This window comes from Sinocyclocheilus anshuiensis, unplaced genomic scaffold, assembly GCF_001515605.1.
Source record: "Sinocyclocheilus anshuiensis isolate Anshui unplaced genomic scaffold, SAMN03320099.WGS_v1.1 scaffold607, whole genome shotgun sequence".
Lineage (NCBI taxonomy): Eukaryota > Metazoa > Chordata > Actinopteri > Cypriniformes > Cyprinidae > Sinocyclocheilus > Sinocyclocheilus anshuiensis.
Window position 1 is genome coordinate 423,629 of NW_015552591.1, and position 23,106 is coordinate 446,734.

The 23,106-nt window shown below is 38.5% G+C and overlaps 1 protein-coding gene across 1 annotated transcript in view; it reads right to left on the reverse strand.

Annotated features, from left to right (window-relative positions):
* Window positions 1-23,106, reverse strand: part of LOC107665530 (rap guanine nucleotide exchange factor 2-like) — a 143,308-nt gene that overhangs the window by 12,073 nt on the left and 108,129 nt on the right. The window contains exons 8-28 of the mRNA XM_016456444.1: window positions 20,025-20,156; window positions 14,150-14,327; window positions 12,384-12,520; window positions 11,512-11,670; window positions 10,904-11,056; window positions 10,125-10,289; window positions 9,936-10,043; window positions 9,632-9,835; window positions 7,317-7,425; window positions 6,827-7,103; window positions 6,590-6,747; window positions 6,183-6,197; window positions 5,357-5,597; window positions 4,851-5,237; window positions 4,530-4,741; window positions 3,952-4,075; window positions 3,522-3,545; window positions 2,389-2,612; window positions 1,281-1,451; window positions 1,041-1,190; window positions 517-582 (exon numbers count right to left, since the gene is read on the reverse strand). Coding sequence (XP_016311930.1) covers window positions 517-582; window positions 1,041-1,190; window positions 1,281-1,451; window positions 2,389-2,612; window positions 3,522-3,545; window positions 3,952-4,075; window positions 4,530-4,741; window positions 4,851-5,237; window positions 5,357-5,597; window positions 6,183-6,197; window positions 6,590-6,747; window positions 6,827-7,103; window positions 7,317-7,425; window positions 9,632-9,835; window positions 9,936-10,043; window positions 10,125-10,289; window positions 10,904-11,056; window positions 11,512-11,670; window positions 12,384-12,520; window positions 14,150-14,327; window positions 20,025-20,156 — 3,394 coding nt within the window. The remainder of the gene's footprint in view (window positions 1-516; window positions 583-1,040; window positions 1,191-1,280; window positions 1,452-2,388; window positions 2,613-3,521; window positions 3,546-3,951; window positions 4,076-4,529; window positions 4,742-4,850; window positions 5,238-5,356; window positions 5,598-6,182; window positions 6,198-6,589; window positions 6,748-6,826; window positions 7,104-7,316; window positions 7,426-9,631; window positions 9,836-9,935; window positions 10,044-10,124; window positions 10,290-10,903; window positions 11,057-11,511; window positions 11,671-12,383; window positions 12,521-14,149; window positions 14,328-20,024; window positions 20,157-23,106) is intronic.

A 23,106-nucleotide genomic window follows, 5' to 3' on the forward strand; every position in this document is an offset into this window, starting at 1 on the left:
AGTAGTCTTGAAGACAATGATTAGCTGGTTCAGGTGTGTTTGATTAGGGTTGGAGCTAAACTCTGAAGGAAAGTGGCCTGGAAGGGCCAAGTTTGCCCACCCCTGATCTAACTGAAAACAAAACATCTCATTGGCTGTGTCTCAATACTAAGAAAGCAACCAACATCCCAAATGGTCAAAGGTTTGGGTTCAGTCATTTTTTTTTCTGTTTGTAACACGTTAAAAAATGTATTAAATCTTAAAATATATTCAAATAGAAAACAGTTATTTTTAATGTAATAATATTTCACAATATTATGTTTTCAATGTATTTTTGATCAGATAAACGCAGCCTTGGTGAACATAAGAGACTTTTTAAACAGATTTTTTACGAATTTTATTGACCCCAAGCTTTTGAATGGTAGTGTCCCTCTAATAAATGATGTTTTAGTAGGCAGTTCACAACATTTCGAGACGCAGCAATAATGATGCTTGTGTGAACTCTCTCAGGTTAAATCTGCATCCAGGACCTGTTACCTTTAGGTGATTTTCTACAGAAGGAGGAAAAACCCTTCATACTGTGGCTTCTTATAGATGCAATGGCTGAATACAGGGTAAAACAGGTGAGCGATGAGAGACAGAAATGTTATGTGATGCAAATTCAAAAGGAGAGATGGAAAGTAGTGCATTTGTAACTTAACAGTAATGAAATCGGAGACAAGCAGCGTTCCAAGATGTTTTGTAAAAAAAAACACGTCATCCTTGGCAGGATATTTCATATCCTATGTGTTATCTTTTTACCACTAGATGGCAGTCTCAACATATAACTGTACATCAGCCATGAAAACATGTTGGCACTAGGGGTGCCAGCTAACAGAGAAATGCCAGTGGGGCACATGCTGTCTGGCAATACATTTCACTGCATGCCCACCATAAGGCTCTGATTCCACAGTTCCACAAGTCAATGGGGAAAGTAAATCAAGTGTGCAAATACCAGAGGTTGAAGAAAACAACATTTAAATTAGCAAAAAATGCCATTGTGTGCCTGTGTGTATAATTACCTTTCTTAGGTGAGCTGTGAGGGGATGTGGGAGGAGATGACAGCTGTGAGGAGTTGTTGGACACACTGTCCTCTGTCGGTTTCCTGTGTCTCTCTCCTGCCTCCTCTGAAAGGGACAGTATCTTTTTCAGAGACTGTGGTGAGCTTGTGCCTGTGCAAACACAATAAGATTCTTATGAGCACCCGTAATACACAATGTAGAAGCTGATCATGTTTAAGCTACATAAATGCGGAGTCTCACCAAATGGCGGCAAGTCTTTGACTGGCACTTTCTTGCGTGATGGGTAGAGGGCTACGGCAGGCACTTGAAGCGCCTGGTTGGCTTTCTGAAGCTGCTGGCGCTGGTGATTGGCGGCCCGTGCAACTACGGGCGATGTGTCGGGTCTCTTCCTGTCCCCGGAACTCTTCGGCACTGTAATGATATAAGACAAATAATAAATATTTAGATAAGTATTTACAGAATGAGAAAAAGAATTTTAGAAGAACTATTTTATTCAACAAGAACACATTCAATTGATAAAAAGTGACAGTGTAACATTCATAATCAAGACATTTATAATGTTACAAAAGTTCATGTTAAAAAAAGAAAAAAAAAAAAGTTATTTTGAACTTTCTAGTTATTACATAATGAATGTACATAATGAATGTGTAGGGTGGCCATATGTGCCATTTATACGGGACACATCCTGGCCATGATTTTTATATTGCCTAAAACATCCAAAGTAGTTTGACCAATAACATGCAGGTATTGTACATAATTGACCAATCGTGAGAACGATCAAAGCGATGCAAATACGCGCACGTGTTTGTTCGTTCGTTCGACTTGAAGCTGTGCACCGAACGTTGAGAATGACACCAAAGTACTGCGAGAGCGATTTGAAAGCATAAGGAGCCGTCTGCTCTGCTCTCTATAGCTCTCGTGAAATAATGTCATACAACGATCGATCTGCACAGTGCTAACAGCCAAAACCTGGATATTTTAGGCAATATAGAAATACTGGCAAGGACGCGTCCTGTAAAAATGGCCCGTATGGTCACCCTATGAATGTGACACTGAAGACTGGAATAATGGCTGCTGAAAATTCAGCTTTGCCATCACAAATATAAATTACAACAAAAACAGTTATTTGAAATTGCAATAATATTCTACAAATGTAGTTTTTCCTGTATTTTTGATAAAATAAATATAGCTTTTGTAAGCATAAGTGATATTGAATATTTTGTTCTGTGGGGTATGCAGTTTTTTTTATTGTGAGGTAAATGTCTGTGGTGTTTTTCATCACATGCCACTGTTGTTTCCTGTGGATTCCCCTATTTGTAATAGTGTGTGTACTTGCTACGCTACTCACATGTGTTGACTGAAGGCTCACACTGAATTGAGAGTGTCTGCAGGCTCTCTTCATTCGTCTCCAGGGTGAGGTTGGACAGGTATTGTTTGACCTTGCGTGCCATCTGTGCGTCCTCGTACAGCTTCTTGGCATTGAGGAAGGAACTCCGTCTGACCCGCTTCTTGTGCCCGCCCGTCTGGGTTACATCCAGGACGGCCGCATTGGCACTGCCCTGACTGAGTGACCTAAATGCACACACATATTACAGTTAAAGATGCAGGCTGACTCTAACAGTGGTAGTATGCTGATGCAGGATCAGATCAGTCTCTCTTTGACATGCGATAAGTTGCATTCCTTGCAGCTTCAATCCAAACATTCCATGCATTTCACATCTCAGCCAATCAGGCAGTTAAATAAAAACTGGATGTTAAATAAAACAACAGAAGTATAGTAAAATAACTGATCATTTGATCATTTAAAAGAATAGATCATATATATTTTTTATAGGCAAAAACCTTGAACAATTTTTGTCAACCATTTATTTAATGTATTTATGTTTAAAGGTGAAGTGTGTAATTTCTGAACCATTAGCAGTTTTGTATGTTAGGCTGGAATAGAAGAACACAAATTTCAACTCAAAAAAGATCTTATAAACGGCTGTGTTTGAATTCACACACATATCATTAATCACATTTTATAAACTATAGAAAATAATCAAAAAGGCAAAAAAAAAAAAAAACAACACTGCAAAAACTTAGTTGAAGGCGTGTGGCTATGGTAAGTAGTTTAGCTGGAAGGGGCAAGTTAAATCACTTTTGCTAAAAATGGATCATGGGATATCAAATTAATAAATGTGCAGGAACCAAACAACTGTAAATAAATTCATGCATACTAGTGGAGTCATGTTTGTGAAACATTCAAAATCTATGGTAATTATACAACAGAAACATTAGGATGTATTTTAGAATGAGGTGAGTTTATTTAATGACCCTGAGTAGCAAAAGTGATGGCGGTCAAATGCTTGGATGGGATCCGTCATAGCAGAAGCATTCTCAAATGAACCAGAAAAAGAAAAATAATGGATGGTGAGGAGCCAGCCCAAAATAAAGGAGGGGGCACACATGAGGCCAAAGGTGAGAGTTCACCTTACTCACCCTAAACTTCTCCATTTCTTCTTCCTGTAAGGGAGAGCCATGAATAGTGAAGTGTGGGGCAGAGAGGGTGGATGAAGAGAGAAATGCGGGAAAGAGAAAGCCCATGAGAGAAAAAGAGGGAGACACACTTAGATGAGGAGAAACAGACCAAGGGTACCAAGGTGAGGTGCACCAGAGACCAAAAGAGAGACACTAACTTCTCTGACAATAATGCAGACAGAGAGTAACATACAAAATGGCTTAACTCGTACGTAAATATCACTTTAACATATCAAAAAACCTTTGGAAAAAGCCTGCATGTGGAAGCGTGAGGTGAAAGCTGTACACATCACAGTGAGTGGGCACTAAAAGCTACTCAGTGATGTGAAGAGTCCAGCCTGAAAGAAGGACAAAGAAGTCATTGTAGCACTCAGAACAGAAAGGCACTCACCTGGTTCTGAACATCAGAGCAGGGTCCATGTTTACAGCTGCCATTCGGCCTACGTGTCTGATCTCTTTAGCAATCATCCGCAGTTTCTCAAAGTTCACCAAACCATCTACCTTTGAGTCATTTCCTAGAGTGGACAGTAAAGAAAAGGCTCATTTCATACATTTTTATAATCATTTTTTTCCCCTCAGGGTCAAATTAAAATGGTGAAGTTTGTGTCAAAGCAGTCATATTTTCAAAATGGACTCTCAAAATGGACAGTTTTTGCAACTGTGCCTTTAAGACACAAACCTTGCATTAAATGCATAGCACAAACTCTTAAGATTAAACAGAAATGATCAGAGTCCTAGTTAGAAACAAACGTAGGAAGCCTATGCAGAGGTGTAGGTGCTACACAAAGCCAGGAAAATGCATTACTGACATATAAACATGGACAGTTATGTATTAATAATTTCGGACTGGGAATGAAGCTTTGAGAAAGGTATCAAGCCATTTTATCTAAAATGTACTTGAATAATAAATAAACACGGGTACTATATAGTATACTGTGTCATCACCTACTTCGGTGAGAACTATCTTACCTTCATGCAGGAAGGTGAGATCCTTCTTGATTACAGGGAAAAGTGGGATGATGGGTGGCTGCAGGTTCTGGCTGTTTAGAAGATTCCGGTACTTCGCCATATTCCTGGAGGGATCAAATAGATCTTGAAGATCACTAAACAGCTTCTCATATTTACTGGGCAACTTCTCCCATGTGCCTCTCAGTCTGGACACTGGTGCCAAGTTCAGACCACTGGAAAAGACACACAATGTCATTGTTACTTGGAAAAATATAACATACATAAGAGGTCTTCAGTTTAACCCTTAATTTTTCTGCCTCTTAAAATAAAGACTAATTCTACCTGATGATGGCAAACATGGAGTTGAAGTTCTTGCACTCGCGGCAATGCAGTGCGATCTTAATGAAGTGCTTGATGATCTTCATCCGTTTGAGCTGGTAGGTCTCACGTACCACCTCTGTGGCCACCCAGAAGGTCTCCCGATTGATGGCCTCCTCAAAGAGCTTGAGGCTGGGGGGCCTGGTAAGACGGGTTTTGAGCTTAAAGAGGTCATCAATGTATTCGGTGGGCTCGATGGCACAGAACAGCTCAAAGGCACGCATGGACAGCTGGGTCGCCACTTCCACTGTACTAAGCTGCAGCAGGCTGATCTGGCTCTCCCGTAGTAGTTCCTGGGCATCTTCATCCGAGCACAGTGTCTCTGTCTCCATGTTGCTTTTCAGGTAGTACCTACAGGTTAAACGGAGAATAGGCCAATGAGAGGAGAGGTCACCAGATGTTCTAAGTGGTTTGACACCAAATAATTCAGAAAATTGATCAAAATGGCCACAAGGGCTCTAAGGCATCACCTTCCACTCAGCTGGATCCTGTCGGCCAGTTTGGAGAGTTGTTCAGGGAGTCGCCGCTGCTTGATGACACCCTCAGGAGTGACTGACACCTCACACAACGAATATGCTTCAGGGGCAGCGGTCAAGGCAAACTCTCGGATGGCCTGAGCTACGACTTCTTTTGCTGTGGTGTCCTTCCCAATCATGATGTACCGACTTTGCTGGTCTGCCTTGAACACTCTCAATACCTGGTCTGACATGTCTAAAGAACAGAGGAATGGCTTAAGCCCACACACTTAACCCGTCCATTAACCAACATCTCGGTGGAAAACCACTTATAATGTGTTACCCATGATCATTTTACATCACTATTGAACTTATGTCACTTTCACACTTGGTATGTTTGAATAAATCAGAATCTGAACTAGAGTTTTGGACAGTCAAGAAGTGATCCACTTGTGGATTACACATCTACAATCTACAAATCCATCATCAGGAGCTTTTTTTTTTTTAATAAGTTGTACAATTTTCTTGGTGCATATGTATGCTCAGAAGACACCTTCACAACAAGCAAACAAATCAGCCTTCAAGTTCAATCAATCTCACACTGAAACAAAACCTCTAGTGTGAAAGTGACGCAAATCAGTGAACAAGCAATTAACTAAAGAGTTTTGATGAATCCCACCAAATGCAGTGTTTACAGATTAAGACCTGATTGAGTACCACCAAAATTTGTTCTACATAGCTTTGGATAGCAAAATCAATGTCAAAACTGAACAGAGAAGATTGTGATTAAGAAAATGAAAGTAGCTGAGAAACCTCTAAGACGACAAGATCAAATACTTACTTATAGGGACTGCTTCTGAAAGAGGACATTCAGGACAGCATGAGCATCTTATTAAATATGCATGCACTGAGATTAAACTTCTGTGAAAGGTTCTGTAGATGCCCTAAAGGTAAGTGCACAGCAAGACATGTAAAGATCTCTACTATCTTTATTTACTGACGCAAAGTCTGTTCTCTCTTGAGAAGAATGTCTAACCTAGTAGAACAAATTCCTGGATTTAATGATTACTGGCTAAACCCTATCCCTAGGGAAATGGGAGAGATGATAAGAATGCTGTTCACCCCTTAAGACCAAACCACAACCTAACCCTAACATGAGAGTGGTTGACTAGACTGTTGTTCCAGAACCAACATGGATGTAGATGCAGTAAAATGTCTTACTTTGCTAAACCACATTAAGTGTCTTACCAGGCTGGTTGTTGAAGTCAAGTATGCGATGGTGTGACTGCAATAGGTCAGGGTTGCTTGATGAAAGGTTTCCACTGACAGGAAGAGCAGGAGGGATCTGCTTTGACTGCTTTAGCCCGACAATACTGTCATCCTGGGATTGTCCCACGCCAACATCACTGTGAACAAACCTGAAGAGTTATACACTGAAGTGGACCAAATCACCAAGAGAGCTTTCATGCATGAAGCTCAGCTTACTTGTAAGGTTTGGGTGGAAGAATACTGGTCAGTGTCTTGTCGAAGATCTTCTTCAGCTTGTTTCTGCCACCCACGGTGTTGGCCTTGGCTTTCTTACTAGCTTTCTCAAGACCCATGACCTGCTCCACATCCACAGCCAGGTCAGGGATGGAGTAGCGGCTGGCTTTCTTAATGTCCCCGATTTTGGGGATGTGAGGTGCCCCGTTCTTCCTGTCTGGCTCCTCCTCCTGTTCTTGCTCCTGGTTCTGGTCAGGCCTGGCCAGTAGCTCCTTAAACACTAAGAGCAGGGAACACAGCACAGAGAAAATGAGTTTAACAATGCCATCTGACATTTTCAAGGAACAAATAGCCTTTTCCAAAATCAATTACAGCTACATTTACCCCTACTGCAAGAGGAAAGCGAGCTGACTGGCAATTTTCAGATGAAGTGTTGTGTTGGATCTAAATGACAGTCTGTGCAGCTGTAGTCATTTCAGCCAGTGTAGCTTACCTAAGAGATTGGTTTTCACAGTAATGGACAGGTGCGTGTTGTTTTTGAGAATCTCGTTAGCTTTGGATAACGGCACATTTTCAAAGTTTTGCCCATTGACCTCTAGTATCTGGGGGGAAAAAAAGATGAAAATCCAAAATCTTAATCAACATTGCAGCTGGGCCAGTTGATAAATATACATAAAGCACAACGTTTTATTTCAGTACTATATACTTTCAGCACACAGTGAGCAGTTTGTGGTATTACATGTCACTTCATAAAATTCTCTCAGTGAGGTAAGGTATGCTGAGTGAATGCGAGTGTGATGCTTATTTTCAGTGTAAAAGGACTTTGCCCTTACTGCAACATTAACTCCTTTGGCATTCATTCATTCATTGACACAAACAAATACAGATCCATAATCACGTTAGCGGCCAAGCAATATGTTTTTTATTGGCTAATATGGTAACATTTTATAATAAGTATACACTAATAAAGTACTTACAAATCATTTGCAAACTATTAGTTTATAGTTAATTCATAGTTTATAAACTGTAGTTAATACATTAATAGACTCTATACAAATAGTGAGTTCTTCATTCATTGTCACTGTAATTAACAAATTATTATTGTTTAATTAGCTCATAGGCAAAGACTAAGATAATGTTTTGTTAACAGCTTATCAACCGGAAACAATTCTCACTTTAGATTAGCTCACAGAAAATTGGAAAATGTCATTAATTAAATGCTTTAAACCAAACTTTACTTTTACATTTTTATATCCTTTACATTAATTGCATTAGTATTAAGTGTTCTTTCAAATTCCACAAACTGTATATTCTATCCCCATCACAGAAAACTATATACTTTTCTGTGATGGGTAGGTTTAGGGGTGGGGTTGGTGTAAGGGGATAGAATAAACAGTTTGTACAGTATAAAAACCATTACTTCTATGGAGAGTCCCCATAAAACATAAAAACCAATGTGTGTGTTTATATGTTATGTATTTGTAAGCTTTTTAAGGAACACTAAATATTAATTAAATTAATGTTCAATAAAGGCTGGTTTATAGCACTTAATTAATGACATTTTCCCATTTTCCGTGACCTAATCTAAAGTAAGAACTATTCACTGCTAATTACCAATTAACAATTCCTTTACTACGACCTAATTAAACAATAATAACTGTGTTAATAACAGCGACAATGAATGAAGAACTCACTATTTTTATATAGCCTATTAATATATTAACAATGTAGAGATTACAATATATAAACTACAAATAAACTATAAACTAATAGTTTTTAAGTACTTTATTAGTGCATACTTATAAAGTGTTACCACTGATATCTACTGATATCTAGAGAGCAGGGTGGCTGATGCCCGATTTGAATACTGATACGTACATAATACAATTTAACAGCAAATAGTGGATTCACAAAATTGCTATAAATAAAAAAATAAGCACTTTTATTTTATTTTGTACATGCACACTTGTTGATTTTGGCAAAGTTGTATTTATTATTATTTTTTTTTTAAATGATGACGATAGATGGCAGTTTACAAGTCTCTTGTCCTCCCTGATTATTATATATATAATAGTTCCCTTGATATATATATAAGAGTTCCCTTGCTACTGATAACACAGAATAAATTAAATGGAAACTTATTCTACACAATATTAACTCATATTAAACTTAACAACAAATTGCTTATCCATTGTCAAAGCCGTTCACTGATACAAAGGGGAACTACCACTTCTGTTAATTGGCTAAGCAGACACGGTTATTGTCAATAATCTAAAAACGGCCAAGTATCAGCTGATTAACATTCTGAACAATCACAATCCTCTTGTGGTTCAGAGGGCAAATAGATAGCAACTAATTAAACAGCTTTATGAGCCAAATACCACAGTGAGTGAAGGGCAAAAGGAAACAGTGTGACACTCTATTCATCTGAAATCACATTTTCCGCTTGTGTGAAGGAGGGAAGCCGTGTGGCAGACATATTTAGACTACAGAACAAGTTAACAGACTGAGATGTGTGTGCTTTTACGTTTGAACGATAGATGGAATGAAAACAAAATCATAAGATTAGGTTTTTGCTCTTTTTCTTTATGATTTAGGGCAGTATGCTGTCAGTGCTGTGACTAACCGCTTTCACCGCTTGACAACAGCAATTACAAATGCTCTCACACAATGTTCCCCACTTCCAGTCCCATAACTACTATTACTGCTGCTAATGCCACAGCAAGTTGCTATTACGGTGTCAATTTAACAACTACAACTATTTCTGTAGCCTACTTCAGATCCTGCATGCTGCTGGTGTGACATTACCTGATCTCCTCGTTTAAGGCCGGCCTCTGCAGCTTTGCTGCCTGGCTCCACGCTGTCAATGAAAATGCGAAAGCCCTTCTCTGAACCCCCCAGCAGGGTGAAAGACAAGGGTGCTTCCCTCGAGGGTTTGGTCAGGGTCACCACCCGCAGCTTAGCTTTGGCAGCACATGCTATGTTTAACAGTCTTAGGTGCCCACACATTTTCTGGTTCAAAGAGAGGCATTACATGAGAATGTTGCTGTCGACTCAGCCACAAAGCTGAAGAACAGCAAGAAATCTTAAGGTTTTATTGCACACAACTGACCTCTCTCTCCAGATTGTACTCGAACTCCTCAAGAAAATGCGTCATTGCGGAGTCACCCTCAAAGTCGTTGAAATGATTGTTTACCCACAGCAAGACTACCCGTGTAACCTGATGAAATATGACGTAAATAATCATTCATCTCATCAAGCACTGATTGACTTAAGTGCTTGCATAAGAGTGTCTATGTACCTTGTCCCTGAGGCTGGGGTCATGGAACCACTCCAACAGTTTCTTGCCTACCACCATGGGGCTTGGCAGGAAGGTGCGGTAGGTAAGCAGGAAGTCCTCGATGTAGGTGGGGTCCACCACCGAGTGCTCTTCTACAAGGTGCATGGTAAGACGCTCCGGTGTGCCCTGTAAAAACCAAATGTACTCTTTTAGAGGACGCCTATTTAATCCAACTTTGGCTTATGACTCTCTGATTTGGGTTCAGCCAGAAAAACTGGTGGTCAGTTTCATTGTTGTGAGGCAAATTTCCCTCCGCTCTAACTGTCAAGACATTGGACTCATAAAATGTATTTGATATTCAGTCCATATATGCCTCCACTGTGCTAAGCATATTTCTATGTTTAGGAATCAATAAATGGCTATGTTCAATGCATCTGTGTAAATCAGAGCCAACGCCATGTCAATCAAGAGTGTGAGTCAATGTTTCCTAACAGTTTTTGCTGCGTGGCACATCTCATCGGATTCAATTCAGACTGCAAAATCACAACTCAAACAAAATATAATTTCTTTTGGCTGAAGGGCCGTAAAATAGAGGTGCAGGAAACACTGGTTTAAGTATTAAATCCTTATGTGAGCTATCATTGGACCTCATGACAGGTAATGTCCCTTATAATATGTTTTGTTGGGAAAATCTTCTAGTTGGGAATTGCCTTCTTGTCACTTTACTGTAGCTACATTTCTGAACATTTCTTTACCTCTGGGTGTGACAAACACAAACTCGTTTGTAGTTGGGTTCTCACCTTGATGACAATGTGTCCTTTTCTGGTGCCTGTGCGGTCAAGCTCTCGGTGTTCCTTAACCATCACAATCTCACCCTCCTCTTCCACCTTCTGCATGTTTTTCTCCACTTGATTAAGGATACAGCAGTAATCTTGCTGTGCTATGCAAACAAACTGACAGAGAGAGAAATGAGAGCAAAAGTGAGCAAGCAGACACAAGTCGAGAGGCAAAAGTAAATCACTTTTAAGATGTAGCAGTGTTTTCAAATGATTTCCCCATGATAATTACACCAGTGCACTGAGAAAAGATTTCATTATTGCTAAATTTTCACTAATCACCCCTATTATTCTCATGTTTAATGAATGGGCAGGACCATATCACTTTTGCAGTAAATGAGTCATTATAAACCGCTAAAATAGGTTGGACAGGGATAAAAGACATTCTTCTTTGTTTTTTTTTTATAGATAGAGTTCTTCCTTAAAAAATACTGGATAGCCAAATATGCACAATGCAAAAATAGGCTTCATTTTCTTTACTAAATGAAACTATGCAATCAAATGCAATGTTTATTTATTTTGGCAGAAAATAGGATTAACTTTTTTTGGCAGATTATGGATTGTTGACTCACCTGGCAGTCATCCACCTTGGTCTTCATCACCCCTTTCATGTACTCTTTCTCCATGGTGGGGGACACACCGAAGCTGTTGCCCATGCACAGGATTTCCGTCCGGCCATCTGGGTGTGTCACCTCCACTGAGCCGTTCAGAATCACAGACCATGAGTCCAGCTACAACAAAGGTACAATGACAAGTTAACAGTAAGACAAAGGAGGACATATGGTTTATTTTTAATGTTATATTACAGTTTAAAGCACTGTCAGTTTGCTATATAAACCTCCGTGGTGAAATGCAAAACTTGGACCTAATTACTTGCTGCTGCTTTTTTTTTTTTTGAGCATTGGTAATAGTGGTGAACATGTCATCACATTGAGCTGTGCAAGCCTCAAGCCCTGTCCTGCTTTCAATTATATGGATGCATTAGGAGGGAAAATGACTCTTTTTGGCATGTCAATACTGAGATAAGGAGATAAGTGATTCCCGCTGTATCGCGAGCATCTTGCAATCTCAAGATGCTGAATGCTGGCATCCATTCAGGTTTAACAGTGCAGAAGCTGAATGGCTGATTGGCTGTGACGAAAGGCAGGGCGAAGGATGGCAGTATGTGTAAGCAAAGCCACAGAATCAAGAACAACATGAGACTTTAGTGAAAGCTGGTTAAAGGCTAAAGGTGAATGACATAACTTCAAAAAAGAGAGAGGATTGGGGTTAAAGAAAGAACTAAAATGGGATTTGTGTAAAAAGCTAGGCTAATAGCTATTGATATAGAAAAAGTGCAGTGTATGTACTATACGTACTAGGTCACACATATAGGTTAAAGGTGAAACTGAGGCTTCAAGTAAGGCTAATGCTACTGGTTTATGTCACGGCAAGTCTAACCGACCTCTTCGCCATCATTAAGGACGACTGTGCCGGCCCGTTCCACCACAGCGAACACCATAACAGCACAAAGCTCCCTCCTGACAGACATGGTCATGTTGGCAAAGGCCGGTAGCTGGTGCATGAACTCCAACAGTTGCTCTGAAGAAACAGGGTGAGAAACAAGAAGTGAAAGTCACATTTAAGACTAAGTGAGATACATGAGAGTCTTTGAAAGTCTTTCATTGATATTTGTTCTCTCTATCAGATGCAGTTTGTTCTTCCCACATGGAGAACGGAAAAACATTCTTTCCATGGCTATAAAAATAACAGCAACCAAGCATCGAATGCATTATTAATACAAAGCTATTTCTGAGAACCGGCTAATCTTGCTATGCAATATACAGGACATATTATACATGACAAAATCCATTTCCACAGTAACAAAGAACTAAACAGAATGTAGTTTCTTCAATTATGGACACTTCCCAGGGGGTTTCATTAAAACAAACAGATGTTGATGCTTTTTGTTACATGGAAGTCAAAATAAAACTGTCATAGAACAATTTATCATTTGTTTTTGCTACCTTCCAAATTTACGTGGTTTATGTATAGATTTTATTATTTAACTATGCCAGATGTAAAATTTTCAACTTTGAAATGTAAAAAATAAATAAATAAATTATAGCATTTTACAAACCGTGATAAACCAAGTTAAATTACAAAAAAGTTAAATGAGCAAAATAAACCACTTTAATATTGTTTGTGATTTTTTTTCTTTTCTCACTTTAGCACTTTTTAGCCAATTACAGCTGTCCCTCAGTTGTTGTCATTTAGATAAAATTCAAGACATGCGATGTGGAAAGAAAACTTTAAAATAAAAATAAAGTTAGTATTTAGAATGCTGGGATATTAACCTTACAAAGCCATTTTCACCACAGGATGTTATTAAATACAATACATCATTTGGGATGTGGCAGAAATGACACTGTGACAGAAATACTGAACAAAAATACTGACAGAAAAATTCTACTGTGCTATATGTATATATACTGTTGGACAGCGGCAGCAGACAAATTAAATAAACTATAGTGAGAGTGTGAAAAGTGTGTTTTCACACCATTTTTTTATTATAACGCACAGGGCCAAAAGTGCTCATATAGAAAATCCCATTTCCATATTTGTCTCTTTTTGACAGCTTAGCCTACAAGTGTGCATGCCATTCCGTTGCATAGAACATGGTATATTTAACATCTTGTGTCCATTTATTGCAAAGTAATCATTATTTTACAATCAATATGAATTACTATAACTGGTCATCAAGATAATAGTTTTTCTTTAACAAGTTAATAGTTTTTCTTTCCATGCTCGACAGGCCAACCGAATCATGTATTTGGCTTTAGCTAGTGTGACAGGGCTGCCCAAAGGCTGGAGTGGTTCAGTTAAGATCGAGGAGAGTGGAGGCAAGAGATTTTGGATTTTGTTCCCTGCCCGTGGCCTGTCTGGGTACTCGATGACCTGTGCTTGGCATGGCACCACTGAAGCATAGCTGTGGATGCGGCTAAGCCAATCAAATTTTAATGCTCTCCGTGAGGCGCGGCTGAGAGGGTGACCTAGAAAAAAAAACCACGTCTCCCCCTCACTCTTTCCTTTTGTAGTCTCCCCGACCTTTTGTTGCCTTCTTTTCCTGGCAAATTATTTCATTGCTTCCGCGAATCCCATCTTCCTTCCTCGAGCAAATTCTGGTGTTTGAATCACATTCTAGCATGATGGTTTAAGCAAATGACTCACCTATGTCATCATCCGTTCGGTCCATGGGGTCTTTCTCCAGGCAGTCTCGGACTATATCTCGACTCATGAGTGGATCAGAGGCACGTTCGATGTCTTCTTCATCGTCATCCTCCTCGGAGTCAACGGCTGTCTCAGGCAGGCCACTGAGGTCCATGTCGCCGGGCTCACTCTCTGTGGCCTGCGTGTCAAAAACCTTTGTCAGTCAATCATAGTAAGGTATTTTGGACATTTTTTTGCTTAGATTTTACATCACTGTGGTGTTTCTTCTAAATTAATATCCTGAATCCCGGAGCTGATCACAGACCTAACATCTAACATATTTCAGAAGCAAAGTTTAAGCACAGACCCAAAAAAGACAAAATGATCAAGACTAGGATTCAAGGCTATAAAAAACTGGAATGAAACATGACTGCATGTACTACTGCATAACAACAATTCAAAGCAAGCAACAAAACAAACCAACCAAACAAGCACAGGTAACAACAACAACAAAAAAAAAAAAAACATATTCTGGGTATTAAAATACAAATTTAGATGTTTGAACTCCATTTTTGAGAAAATACAACCCAACACCCACCCAGCACTGCGGCATGGCCCAACCTGACTAAAATAAACAAAAGAAAGACCCATCCCGTTGTGTAAACCACAATCTCCTGTCGCAACCAACCCTGATTCGCTCTCACCTGGCCGAGGAGCCCCAGCGATACTCTGTTCCTCCCTGAAACTGCCCACAGTGTCGCCTTGACCAATTGCTTGCAGAAGCCGGGTCCCAGCCTCATCTTTAGAGCTCTGGCTTCCAGCCACTTTTAATTTTTTAAGCCCCTCGATGGGCTCACACAAACGCATGTCATTTTGACTTAAATGACCTGTATTACTCATCAAATATTCAGACAGTGCTGAAAGCAGCCACTCAGAGGGTGCATAGGGCGGGGAGATGTGAAGCTGGGCTCTTTTTGGTAGGGTGGGGACAGGGGAGTGGGGGAGGATGGTGGTGGCAGCTGGCAAAATGCACTAATATAAAAACGAGAGTTATCTATCACATAAGCATCCCTCTTAAAGAGGTCTAAATTACTTGTGGGAATAGATCACCTAAAAATAACAATTCTGTCATGATTTACTCACCCTCATGTCATTCCAAACCAGTATGACTTTCTTTTTTTCCCAGAACACAAAAGGAGAAATGATGGAGAGTATATTCATTGCAAGTACAGTGAATGGGGACTGAAGCTTTTTGGATTTTTAATAAAAAAAGCAGCATAGAAAAATCATAATAGTATCAAAAAGTTTCATTGAGCACGTTTACATGCAAGCTGATAACTCACAAATATCAGCTTATTAAAATAACCAGTTTTCCCCGTTTACATGCACATCAGTAACCTGACAACGCAAGTAAGCTGCGTTTACATGACTTAATTAATAAATCAGGTTATTTCCCTGTAGTGACGTAAAAATATAATCATTTGCGTATCTGACTCGGAGTATTCCATACATTTGTCAGTTGTGATGTTAAATTAAGCTTGCAACATGTCGGGAAACTTACAGCTCATATATTATCCTCTCATGCAGTTATAAACGCAGCATTGTGACTGAACCACTTCTGCTGCACGAGATGAGAACACATTTTTATCATTTTCTGAGTCATGAAAAAGTCTGCTTTTGTGATATATCTCCTTCTTTCTTTACTGCAAGACGTTTGCTCGGTCTAGATGCGCTTAAATCTGCACTAACGATGCGTTCCTGTCACGTATCACACATGCGCACTTCAATAAGCCGACAGAAAGCGGGTTATTGCATTTACATGCCGTGCGAAATCGGGAGTAAGAGGCAAAAAACTACCTGTTGCGACCGGTTTATGCGTACGCCGTTTATGACCTTACTCCGATAAAAGAAAACGGGTTACCACGTTTAAATGACCAAGTGCGTTTTCAGCTTATTAAGCATAATCAGCTTAAGAACGTGCATGTAAACGCGCTCATTTTTGAATTTCCCTTTTTGGTTTTTAACACAAAACTGTTATTCACTAAAACTCTTGACATCTTTTCATAAGAAGAGTGACAAAGTCTAATTCTTGAACAAATTATTTTTCTCAAACAGATCTCTTTATGATTCGATTCACAAAACTAGTCTAAATAATTCAATAATTGGACTGATCTGGTTCTCAAGTTGAATTCAATGACACAATGATCTGGTCAACAGTTAACAGCTCTCTAAAGGTGATTATCAACTTAAATTCAAGAAAATAACTTAAATTTTAAGTTGTTCCTCAAAACATGACAAAAAAAAGGTTTTATGCCTTCAGAGACTTGCACAAAAGTCATATGAAACATTTTTATGGTTCTTTTGCAGTCATTTTTGAAGCATGGCAGCTCAATGCAATTGCACGAAATTGTGTAATTGTGTTCAATGTAAGAAAGGCATACTGCTTTGGAACGACCAGTAAATGAAGACAGATTCTTATTTTGGATGAACTGTTCCTTGAAGGCCCTCAATCCTGCTGAAAACCTCCATGAGCTCTCAGATGCTCGATAACTCTGTGGCACACATTTGTCCCGGAGATCAGATTGAAGTTAAAACAAACACAGATCTATGAGCAGCATTTACCAACTACAATGACAGACAATCTCAAATGCTGCATCCATTAAACTGCAGGAAATCCCAGTATTCCCTGCTCTCAGCTATGAATTAAATATGCATTCCCAAAGCAGTAAGTCACTGGTGCATGACGACTGAAATCTATGTGCTTAAATAACAGCAATCTTGTTGAGGAAAGGTATCAATGACTGTTGATTAATGCGGTTTTAAGATCTTAAAATCAATACACTAAGCAGTCACCCATTAGCTGAACCTTTTGGGATTTACATTACATTACATTTTCATCCAGACACCGTTATATTGATGACTCGCTTCAGATCATTATGTCTCTGGCAGATAAGCTTGAAGAAACCAAACATATCACACTCAAGTCACATATTGATAAACCAACTACACCACTTTGGGATTGTTCAAAAAGTTTCATTGCTGTACTTCAACAAGAATCAAACACCACCAATGATGCAGGCAAAGCAGGAGTCGAGCTGGCCTCCCTTATATAAACCATTTAAGAGCTAATCAGTGAAGACAAACATAGGGGCTGTTAATACATTGTAGTTGATAAAGGGACTGATTTATCTTTCAAACTGCCATGTCTGGTGCAATCTATAGCACTGTTTGGGCAGCTAAGATGATCGTGAAGGGAACATTAATTTTTTAGCAGGACTATTCTTGGATCAATGCTTTCAAGCCTCCCTGAAGAAGCTGCATCATTATTTATTCAAATGTAAAAAATAAACAAAAAAAACAGAAAAAGAAAAAAAGTGACCGCTTTGACAGCTGCATTGAGGATATGGGCCATTACTCTTAACAAAAGAGGCCTGAGGTACTGTAGGATACCAACATTACAGTGGGGTTCAAAAGTGAGACCACTAGTACTAGTAAATGCTTCTGTTTTGCATTTTTGTGATTTAATCAAAATCACTTTAATTTCAGTGAAATGTTAAATGTACTGTATGTTAAGTGTTAAATGTAAAAAAAAAAAAAATACAAAATTATATATATATACTGTATATATATGAGATAGCGATTATCTTGACATGCACTATTCAAAGGTTTCGAGTCAGTACAATTTTATTTATTTATTTATTTTATTTATTTATGATATAGCAATTTAGCTAATTTAAACGTCTACATTTTCTTTCCCTTGGCATTCCAAAACCACAACAAACATTAACTGCCACCAATTCTGATTTCAAATAAAGCAACAAGTCACAAGAGCCTGTGCATTGCAGTAATTTGGCCATGGGTATGGGCTGTTCTTAGACATGATGCACCACCTTTTGTGCATTATTGGTTTTATAAATTGGCAATATGATAAAAGACACTAATGTTCAATAAATTATAAACTGTGTTAACAACAACAATTAATGAACAATTATATGTAATATAATTACATACAGCAGTTAATTAGCTTAAATAGTTCACCCAAAAATGAAAATTCTGTCATTAATTACTCACCCTCGTGTAAGGTAACTACCACGTTCAAGGTCCAGAAAAGTACCAAGATGATCGACAAAGTAGTCTGTGTGAAATCAGTGGTTCAACTGTAAAGTTACGAAGCTACGAGAATACTTTTTTGCGCAAAGAAAACAAAAATAACAACTTTATTCCACAAGTGACGAAAATGTGGAATAAAGTCGTTATTTTATGTGTTCCGAAGATGAACGAAAGTCTTGCGGGTTTCGAACAACACGAGGGTGAGTAATTAATAACATAATTTTCATTTTTGGGTGAACTAACCCTTTAACTGTAGGCAGACACATTAATAAAATATTGTGCAGCTTCAACAGCTTCAAACACACGCAATCAGAATTTAGATTTGAAACCATCCATTTAATATTAACAACATTCCACTCAGCCTGCTGTTGTTTTACATTTTATGAGACGTGGATCGCAAGGAAAAGTGAGGAGAATTGTAGTAAAGCGAGGTGTAAAGCAGGGAGATCAAAACCTCTTTTCAGAAGGACACCGTCCAGCTGTTAATGAGCCTTTAACAGATGGCCATCAGGCCAGGATCACGGACACTGCATAAACTGAATTATGTCCCATACACTTTTGCACACGGCCTGCCACAAAACGTCTTTAATCCGCAAACACATCAGACAAGGAAATCAATGAAACAGCCAGGCAAATACCAAGCCAAACACTATTAATAATATTAATAGAGGCAAACATATACATTTTGTAGACGGGCACAGATATATAAGGTAAATGGGGGGGTCCTTCTGCTTTAATCTCATTGGCTCATTTTCACAGGTCATTGGCTCAGGTTTAGTTATAGTGACAAATCTTTAGTGACAGAAGTCTTGGGTTTGATTACCAGGGAGCATGTATACTGATAAAATATGTATCTTCAATGCACTGTATGAAGATTTGGATAAAAGCATCTGCCAAATGATTACAATGTAAATGAAAGAAATTAATAAAGAGGGATGAAATTTGCATGCACATTAAAGAAATGGCTCACCCCAAAAAATCTAAATTAGGTGTTGTTCCATATATATGTATATTTGTTTGAAATAAATGTATACTTATATTCAACAAGGACACATTAATCAAAAGTGACAGTAAAGACATTTATAATTATTTTATTTCAAATAAATGCTATTGAACCTTCTATTCAAAGAATCCTGAAAATCACAACATTGTTTTTAACATTGACAATAATAAGAAATGTTTCTTGAGCACCAAATCAGCAAATTAGAATGATTTCTAAAGGATCATGTGACACTGAAGACTGGAGTAATGACTGCTGAAAATTCAGCTTTGCCATCACAGGAATAAATTACATTTTAATATATGAGAACATTTTAATAGCAATCATTTTAAATTATTATTAAATGTTTAATTTTATTTAAAAATATTACTGTTTCTACTGCATTTTAGATCAAATAAGTGCAGCCTTCGTAAAAATATGAGACTTCTTTCAAAAAAATGACTGACCCCAGTCTTTTGATCGGTATGTGTGTGTGTGTGTGTGTGTGTGTGTGTTTTGGGTAGATTGAAGCTTAACTGACATGGTTACCATGAACTAATTACTGAGCAGTGAGACTGTTCAAAACTTCTCCTTTTGGGTTACACAGAACAACATGTGAGCCAAGAAATGAAGTTGCTTTTTGAGTAAACTATTACTTTATTATTCCTAGCTGCATTAGTCATCGCAGCATAAGACAGTAAAAACTGTTGACTGCTGTCAGTTCAGATCATAAAGTATGTGTCACATTGTGATGGCACTGCCACAAAGCTGCTAAACCTACGTTACCCGATGGCTAGGTGTTGTTACCTGGTAAATGTCCGACAGGCTGCTGCTCCCAGAATCACTGGTGATGCTACATCCTGAGTGGCTGGAGGAAACGTGTGTCACCTGGGGGTGAATCCCGTCTGCCAGGTGTAATCTGCTGAAGTCTGCCGGCAGCTGCATATGGAGACAAACAAATAGAGCGTCAGGATATACATTTGACCATAATAATCCATATGCAACCTGCAATGCAGCTAATAACTGTGACAGCCAATCAGTAGCATATCTGTTAATTTACTCAACCTTTTGATCACATATATGGCCTCAAAGCCAACAGAAATAGACTAAAAGTAAAGAAGCTCTGATCTGGACTTCATTTGACTTCTAAATGTCACAGATTGCAGTTTGTCTTTTCTGCTAAAGTTCAAAGTAATGTCAGTTTTGTGGTAAGCTGCAGTCCACTACGCTATCATTTATTCATCACATCTTCAGTCTGATGTTTCTGATCCTCTCAAGGATTTTTTGGTGAAACCAGGCCTCAGAGACATTCAATGTTTTATTAGAGCTAAAACACGACCAGACAATATCTTAAACAGGTGCAATTTTCCACTCCACACGATCCACAGTTCCATCAAATGCAACAAAATGTCAGTCAGGTCAGTTACATTTAATGCAGGGTTTCCCTATTTTCCTTCAACAGAATAGCACAGCTCATTTGCTAATGCTAATGGGTGTCGACAAGCCGTTTCTCACACAAGCCATTATATGACCTCAAAAGACTTGGAATATATAAGCCATATGAACAAATAAAGACTCATATTTTCCACAGTCCTGTATATTTTCCACAAGCCTGCTATTAAGTCTGCTTATACATTGATTCCCAGAAGCTAAATTTGGACTGAAGCTATAGAGAAAATGAAATTTCTAATTATATTTCGAATGCAAGATAGCCTTGGCACTGTAGTACTATCTTGGCTTACAGCAAGAACAAGGCTGGTTCATATCGACACACAAAAAAAAATCATTAGGAAAACAAATATCTCATAATTAATGAAAGAAAAACACTGTAAAGTCGAAGGCTACACAATATGCATGTGGCATGTTTATTTCCTCTGGTTCAGTGTGAGCAAGCAGCTCCTTTGTGGCAACGCTCTGTACATATTTGAAGGGGTGCGGCTGCAAGAGCAAAGCATGTGTGTGGGGGGGCTTGTGCAAGAGGCAAGGCACTGACAACAGCAATTGAGATAAGGAGCTAAGAACCAATTTCAGCTAATATTAGAGTTCACACACACACATACGGCCACATTGCGATGAAGCTCATTCAATTGGCTCCCGATTGTGTCTGCGTGTGTGCTTGTGTGTGTATGTGTGTTCACGAGTGAAATTGCTTTTTTTGGGGGGCTATTGGATGTCTTCAGCCAGCTGTGGCTGAGTATAGCTTTCATACAAAAATGCATCTGACCTAATTTCCACTCCCATAATCATATACATGCCGGAAATGCAGCCAATTCTCCCCGGAGACGGAGAGCTTGAACAGAGAGAAAACAACCATATAGATGGAATAGGAGCAGATAAGGAAAACTATATATTTGCAAGACACTATCTGTACCAATATTGGTTCAGCAACAGGGGGAATGGAATTAGATGCCTGCTGTTTGGTGTGCTGTGAGGCTAAAGGTGTGTTAACACACTAATGTGTTGATGAATATTCCCCCTCACATACACAAATTCATTATATTAATCTATTGCCATGGCAACTCATCCATATTAATTGGGGCTATTTACACCTAAAAGCAGAGAGACAGCATAAGAGGAAGAAAGAAAAAATAAAATAGAATAGAATGAACTAGTAAAAAGTAAAAGAATGAAAGAAATACAAAGAACATTGCTAAAAGAACAAAATATGGGACAAATGAAAGAGAGCTAAAAAAGACAAACAGAGCAAAGGAGAAGACAAATGAATAAATATACAACACAAATAAAAAAAACAAAAACAAATGACAAACAAACGACAATTAACAAAAGACAACAAAAAAACAGAATGTGACAATGAATGTATGAAGAAAAACAAAATAACAAAAACAAAAGAGATCAAATGAATGAAAAAACAAATGCAAGAGTACAAAAGAAAAAAAACTAACGAAAGAGAATGCAAGAACAAGCAAAAAAAAAAAAAAAAAAACGGAAGGAAGGAAAAACAAAAAAAAAAGACAGAACAGAAGGAAGAACAAATGACAAATGGCCGAAGTTAGAAAAAAGAAAATCGTACTTAAAGAGGTCATATTAAGTTGCTAAAAAAAGTTTTTGGTGTAATGCAATGTTTATGTGGTTTAAGCGGAAGGAAGGAAAAACAAAAACAAAAGACAGAACAGAAGGAAGAACAAATGAAAGAGAGCCGAAGTTAGAAAAAAGAAAATCGTACTTAAAGAGGTCATATTAAGTTGCTAAAAAAAGTTTTTGGTGTAATGCAATGTTTATGTGGTTTAAGGTTCAAAAAACACATTATTTTCCACATACTGTACATTATTGTTTCTCCTCTATGCCCCGCCTTTCTGAAACACATCGATTTTTACAAAGCTCATTGGTCTGAAAAACGAGGTGTGCTCTGATTGGCCAGCTATCTAGTGCGTTGTGATTGGCCGAATACCTCAAGCGTGTGACAGAAATGTTACGCCCCTTACCAGGTTCAGGAAACTTTCCTCCGTAAAATATGCTGCACACACTCGAATATTTGGGTTGTGCTGTTCTGGAACAGTGTTGTAAATAAAACGTAACCACTGATTTCTAGTCGTGTCCTCTTTTGGAAGGCCAAACAAAGTAGTTTGGCTTTCGCAACGAATCACACAGCGTCTACATGACATGGCGGCAGTGGCAAAAATACTACAGCGAGAATAAAAGTTACGCCTTCTTTCTTTGCGTATACATTTGGGCGGTGTTATGCAAATCTTCCCACACAGTGATGTAGATATGTGGGGGCGTGTTTGAACGAGACGTTTTAGGAAGGCGTGGCTGAGCGTTCACTTTTATAAAGAATATCTCTTTGGATTTGAGACTTTAGTCTTTGCAACTTTACAGATCTTCTTTATGCACCAAGAGCTTGTAACACTCCAAAGAGAAAGGAAAAATT